Source organism: Pistacia vera, unplaced genomic scaffold (assembly GCF_008641045.1).
Source record: "Pistacia vera cultivar Batoury unplaced genomic scaffold, PisVer_v2 Contig795, whole genome shotgun sequence".
In the NCBI taxonomy this organism is placed as follows: Eukaryota; Viridiplantae; Streptophyta; class Magnoliopsida; order Sapindales; family Anacardiaceae; genus Pistacia; species Pistacia vera.
The window spans coordinates 31,447-38,454 of record NW_022196662.1 but is presented as its reverse complement, the minus strand read 5'-3'; the positions used below and the strand labels follow the sequence as shown (position 1 = coordinate 38,454).

Genomic DNA, 7,008 nt, shown 5'->3' with positions numbered 1-7,008 from the left:
AAGGCCAACTTGGTAAATTCAGTAAACAGAATGAAGTAGATGGCAGATAAGAAAAGGAGAGATGTTTCGTTCAATGTAGGCGAATGGGTACTTCTGAAACTGCACCCATACCGCCAGCAAACGATCTTTAAAAGGGTTCATCAGAAACTAGCTAGCCGTTTTTTTGGACCTTACCAGATTTTAGAGAAAATCAGGCTTGTCGCATATAAGTTACAATTACTGGAAGGGACACGCATTCACCCAGTGTTTCATGTGTCACTCCTCAAATGGTACCAGGACAACAACAGCAATGTGGAAACACCACAGGCCAAGTTACCACCATTTACTGATGCAGGGGTATTTGTCTTGGAGCCTCAACTAATTTAGATTACCGTTGGATCAAACAAGGCACTCAACTGGTCGAAGAAGGCTTGGTGCACTGGAAGCACCTTCCAACCAAAGAGTCAACGTGGGAACCCACAAAGAAGTTACAAGAACTGTTTCCAAATTTGGACCTTGAGGACAAGGATCCACTTGATGGGGGAGGTATTGTTAGGCCACGACGATCAGCAAGAGATAGGCGACCAAATCCCAAATACTTGGGATATGCTGGTCGTGACGAGTAGGAATGGGTCGGGTAGATAAGCTGGTCGTAACGAGCAGGAATGGGTCAAGGCAGATAAGCTGGTCGTGATGAGCAGGAATGGGTCAAGGCAGTTGCAAGATTTCATGCAAGTTTCAGTTGTAGGATTACGCACGAATTTACGTGCATGAGTTATGCTTTTATGCACCGACTTACGTGCATGAGTTATGCTTAACTTCTGGAGTGTTTTGTTTACATTATTTACGTGTCTATTTATGTGGATTGCAATTCAGTTAGTTTCCCTTTATTTTGGTTTATCTAATCATTTCATTCTCTGCATTTAGGACCTATTAAATGCATGCCTTATAGATTAATATATTTAACCAATACTATATACATGCCAATTCAAATGCCCTATTGATTAATGTTATCAAGCAATACTATATATAGAATATATATGCCAATTAAAATAACTAATAATAAACTACATCTTTAACTACTTGAATAAACATTATCGTCTTATTTACCAACCAAGAAATGATTAGGCTTAAACAAAGAATTAATTTGCCAATTATGACTAAGAGACATGCTGAAACCTTTCCATTTTTGTCTAAATTTTTTATTTTTTTTATTTTAACAAAATAATAAACTATATGCATCTCAAAAAATACTTTCCGCGCCCCCATTTTTTTTCCCTAATTCTAAAAAAAATTACATTACTGGAATACCCGTAAAATGCTTTTTAATCAATGAAGCATAGACTTCAACATTCCTCCACCCTCTCAACTGCCACAAAAGATTCAATTACAAGTACTCTTTGATATAAAACTTTTATTTTATTTTCTGCGCAATTAGGTTTCCAAAAATAAAAATAATAATAATAATTGTTGACATGCGAATATGAAATGAGAATATGTTATATAATTCTTATTCTTATTCTTATTGTATTTTAGATATTATTCTCTTTCTTTTAATCAACTGAATACAATTCTTTCACAACGACTCTGTAGATTTTAGTACGGAATTGAAAATAAAATGCAAAACAAAAAAGTTTTTGAGAGGGAAGAAGCTCGAGTTGAAGAGCTAAAGAAAAGAGTGAGTTTTATTGACTGAATAACTTACTTACAAAACAGAACAATTGTTCTTATATAGCAGCTACAAAGTCTACAAAACGCCACCGTTTTAATCATAACTTTTAAACTTTACAACACAGACCTTACTAATACTAACACTATTTGTAATCTTTACAAAAACAACCTACTCATTCACTCTTATACTCAATATTCTCCCTTAAACCAAAGTACTTAACAATAACAAAACACTTCATTTTACTACCATTCCCCCTTAAACCAAACATTCTTTAGCTATTTTCATTTTTCCAGATTTCCAGAATCCTCAACACTTTATTAAACTTCACTTCAGCTAACAAAGCTCCTAAAACTACTTCAGTTCTTAGTTACTTAGCAACTTGATTGCTACCTTCATCATAATGTCCAATTGCAAACCAACTTTACACACATTTATCAATATTCAGAAAATTGCCAATTACTCAATAGATTAACTACAAATCAACAATATGTAGTACTGAGCAGTAGACGAGGACTTGTTTTGCTCACCGCATTTATGCATCACAAACCAATTACTTAGCAAATCAACTACAAATCAACAATATGCAGTACTGAGCAATAGACCAAGACTTGTCTTACTCACAACTTTTATGCATCACAGACCTGCAAACAACTAAATGCAACAATGATCAGTAAATCATGCTTGCAATATCATCTGCAACAATAAACTGCTCATGCCAGGCATTATTAACACACTCAACACCCTCATCAGTGGGAAGTTTAGCTGTAACATTTAACTTCTCTTGTAACATAGCAAATCTAGAGCAAGGAATAGCCTTAGTTAAGACATCCGCAATCTGATATTCAAAAGCAATATACTGCACATGTAACAACTTTCTTGTAACCAATTCCTTAACAAAGTGCACATCAATCTCAATGTGCTTTGTTCTCGTATGGAACACATAATTGGAAAAGAGTTCTCCAGCACTCATGTTATCACACCAAATAATTGGAGTGTGACTGATATGAATGCCCAATTTTGTGGACAAATTTTGAATCCACACCAGCTTAGTGGCAGCTTGACTGAGTGATCTATACTTGGCTTTTGTGGGGGACAATGATACTACCTTTTGTTTTCTAGAAGACCATTAAACCAAATTACCTCCAAGGAACACATTGTAACCACTGGTAGATCTTCTATCTGTTTCATCTCCAGCCCAATCAGCGTTAGCAAAAGCTTCTAATGTAAAGGGTTGCTTCTTGGTAAAGAAAATACCATGTTGTAGAGTGACTTTAACATACCTTAGGACCCTTTCATAGGTTGTCTAGTGAACTTCAGTAGGTTGCTGTAAGAGTTGACTAAGCTTGTTCACAACAAAGGCTAAATCTGGTCTAGACAAGGTTAAGTACTACAGGCCACCAATGATGCTTCTATAGAGAGTAGGATGATCAAAAACTTTACTATCTTCTTTCCCAAGCTTGAGTCTAGTAGCCATAGGAGTAGAGCATGGTTTAGATTCTACCATTGCTGCGTTTAATAAAAGATCATAAGCATATTTGGTCTGAGTCAAGAGCAAACCGGTAGTATTTCGTTTAACTTCAAATCCTAGAAAGTATTTCACTGCCCCAAGAGCTTTAAGAGCAAATTTACTATCCAAATCAGCAACCAAAGTAGAAATGAGCTTAGCATTATTTCCTATCACAAGGATATCATCTACATAAACTAATAGATACATTAGTGTAGATTCTTTTCTATAGAAAAACAAACTCACATATGAAACTGAATTCTCAAAGCCCCAATCAATCAATGCAGATTTGAGTCCATACAAAGCTTTATTTAACCGACAAACCTAATGAGGATTTTTCTTATTTCCTGCAAAACTAGAGTAGCCTTCGGGGGCTAACATAAACACTTTCTCTATCAAGTCTCCATTCAGGAAAGCATTATTGACATATAACTACTTAATGGTCTAGTTTTGATGCACTGCCAAGGACAACATAACTCTGATTGTTGCTGCTTTGACTACTGGTAAGAAATTATCAAAGTAATCCACACCAGGAGTCTGTTGGAAGCCCTTGGCAACCAACCTAGCTTTGTACTTCTGAAGAGTACCATCTAAGTTCAATTTGGTTTTTAAAACCCATTTGCAACCTACCATATTCACTCCTTCTTCATAGGGAATAAGTTCCCATGTATTATTCTACAATAAAGCTTGATATTTATAGTCCATATCTTGCTTCCACTAAGGACTAAGTAAGGCTTCTATGACAAATTTAGGTTTTGGAAGAATGACACTGTTAGTCACTGTAGCTTGATAGGCAGTAAAATCAAGGTTTGTCCTAGAACTACCAGTCTTGGACCTAATGAGCATGGGATGAGTATTCAATGCTAAATTAGAAGTACAAGGTAGTACAACTTCTAATTAAATACCAGGGAAAGTTCTCTATGAAGATGTTGATTGATTATGTGTATCAGATAGAGATGACAGACTATAATCAGATTGTCTTATCTTGAGGACTCGAAAGAATCTAACACAGTTGGTGAAACAACATTTGTAGGCAAAACACCATGTGAGACATCATGTCTTGAAGATTCTAAATCAAAACCAGAAGCAGTTGGTAATGTCTTTTGGGAATCAATAGGTCGTGGATGTTCTAGAACATAATCATAAGGAGTTGTTAATGTTGAGAAGGTAGGGGCTAGTTGTGGTAAAGTCCAAGGGGTAGCAGATGTATTCATAGAAAGATCATTTTGTGAGGTAAAGTCAGTAGATGTAGGGAAGGTAAAACTAGTTTTAAAGGGAAATTCTACCTTATTGAACCTGACTTGCCTAACAATTTAAATTCTACCTGTAGAAGCAAGACAGATGTACCCCTTATGGGAAAGACTATAGCCAAGGAAAGCACACTTTTCAGTGTGATAAGCAAGTTTATGTTTGTTGTAAGGTCTTAAGTAAGGGTAACAACTACATCCAAAGACTTTCAACTCCGAGTAATCAAGTTCTTGATGAAACAATGTGAAGTAGGGTGATGCAAATCAAGAATTGAAGTAGGTAGTCTATTGAGGAAATAAGTTGATGTACTGAAGGTTGCCCCACCAATGTTTTAAAGGCATATTAACATGAGCCAAGAGGGGTAATCCAAACTCTGTAATGGACATATGTTTTCTCTCAACTCTCCCATTTTTTTGGTGCAAATAAGGACATGAATGCCTAAACATAACTCCATTCTGCTATAATAACCAATAAAAGTCTCATATTCTTCCCCAATCGGTTTGTACACATTTTAGCTTATATCCTAACTATTTTTCTACAAAGCAATGGAACTACACAAACGTTGGATAAGCCTCAAATTTAAGTTTCAATGGGTAAATCCAAGTAGATCTACTAAAATCATCCACAAAGATGATATAATATTTGAAACCTTTCCTAGAATTAACTGGAGCTAGACCCCACAGATCTGAATACACTAGTTCTAAAGGGACTTTGGCCCTAGAAGTAGAAGCAAGAAATTGACATTGTTGCAGTTTACCATATTGACATGCTTCACAAAATAAATTTTTATTTCCACTCAAGGAATGTTTTACATTCATCTTGTTCAAAACAACATTGAGAGTTCTAACATTGTTCTAATCTTGCATGCCATAGCATGAACAAATCTGCACTTGCAGTTTTATTTAAATTCCTAGAAAAGTGACAATCAATAGAAGAACTAGTAGTAGCAACTTTCTGTGGCAAGAGAAGCAGAAGTTTCTGATGATAATAGTGTAGTAGAGGGACAAGAGATAGAACCCAAGGGTGAGCTACCAGTATGTGTGAATTCTAGCTGATATAGTCCATCCTTGACTGTGCCTTGAAGTAGAACATCTCTACTGTGTTTGTCCTTTACCAAGCAATGGTCAGAATGAAACTCCACAATTACACTATTGTCCTTAGTAATTTGTGAAATACTAAGCAAATTCTTTGCAATTCTAGGAACACGTAATACATCCCTAAGATGAATAAGTCTATTTGCATCATAAGAATGTACTAGCATCATACCTAAATGAGTGATGGGAATGGATTCCCCATTACCAACCTGCACTTTCGAGTCTCTTGGATTAGCAAAGATTTGAGCACCAGATTTGATCCATCAGCTATCATATGATTTGAGGCCCCAGAGTCCATCTACCAAGATTGATCCTCAAGAGTCTGAGGTGTGGCAACAACTTAGTAAGAGGCTACTGATGCAGGAGATGACTTATTGGTAGCTCTTGATAAGTGAACAGCAGAAGAATCAACAATGGGATTGTGTTGATAACCAGGACCAGAATGACGTTGATGATTTACTGGAGAAGGAAAATGTACACTTACACTTGAGTAATAGGGGTATTTTGGTGTTGCAGGAACAAAGTAATCATAGAAACCAGCGAGGGAATTATTTAAAACAGGGAAATTGGAACTGTTTGGTGTATGGCTGGAAAAGTTACTATGACTTGGTGTATAATGATTAGCAACAAGGCCTGAGCATATTCAACAGGTCCTTTAGCTAAGGTATTTGAAGAGGGAGCCGTGAATTATAGGCATTGGGCTATGTTTGAGGATTATAGGAAGAGGGAACAAAACCCTAATATTCTTGATCAAATCTATGGTAACATTGTATAGCTGAGTGTCCTAGTTTACCACACACTTGGCAAACTAACCTTGGCTTAAAATAACCCTAACCTCTACCTTTACCCTTAACCATATTGTTATTGAACTGAAATGCTCCAGCATTGAAGGGCTGTGTATTAGGCAGGTAACCAGGTCCACTAAAGGTTGCTCCATGGTAGCTATTGTTTTTAAAATCAACATACCAGCTGTAGAATGAACAATACCAGGAGTAGGGACACCAATGTTGGGGTTATTATGATAAGTATAGCTAAGAGCAAGAGCTGGAAAATTTCGTACTGGCATTTTGAGACCAGGTGAACCATTGAGCAAATGCCATGCAGATGAGTTAACATTCTCATTTTTTAGGCAAAAAGAGTAGAATTAAAGTGCTCGTGGAAATGTGACATGGCATTGTCCTGTGGTTCTAACCTCATTTCATGCTGCTTCTTGAATGCTTGCATTACTACTATTGTAAGTTAGATTTGTTACCACTGCATCATATTCTGGTCTTAAATCTTCCAGAATATACAACAGCAATTCCTCATCTCCAAGATTAACACCACTAGCCACTAACTCATCTCCTAGCTCTTTCATCTTTAGCACATACTCATTAACACTCATATCACCTTTCTTAGTGGTTTGTAACAGATTTCTAAGATGTAAGGTTCTGGCTTTACAATAGGATTGAAAATGTAACTCCAAGGTGTTCCAAATTTCAAATGAACTGGTACACTTAGCAACATGCATA

The 7,008-nt window shown here is 36.3% G+C and overlaps 1 protein-coding gene across 1 annotated transcript; it reads right to left on the bottom strand.

Moving 5' to 3' along the window:
* Window positions 1–2,318: 2,318 nt before the first annotated feature.
* LOC116116996 lies at window positions 2,319–6,563 on the bottom strand. The gene is made up of 3 exons (XM_031403036.1): window positions 6,464–6,563; window positions 3,043–3,325; window positions 2,319–2,766 (listed from the first exon to the last, which is right to left on the bottom strand). Exons 1-3 carry the CDS (start codon window positions 6,561–6,563, stop codon window positions 2,319–2,321), a joined length of 831 nt encoding a protein of 276 aa, XP_031258896.1.
* Between the last annotated feature and the right edge of the window lie 445 nt (window positions 6,564–7,008).

Bases quoted from the DNA above. Each gene is read 5' to 3' on its own strand.
- LOC116116996 (XM_031403036.1), bottom strand. From the start codon at position 6,563: ATGCCAGTACGAAATTTTCCAGCTCTTGCTCTTAGCTATACTTATCAT. The intron at 3,326-6,463 runs GTATGTTGATTT...TCCTTGTGATAG, and splicing joins TATTGTTCATTCTACAGCTG to GAAATAATGCTAAGCTCATT. The intron at 2,767-3,042 runs GTAGTACTTAAC...ATGGTCTTCTAG, and splicing joins AGAAGCATCATTGGTGGCCT to AAAACAAAAGGTAGTATCAT.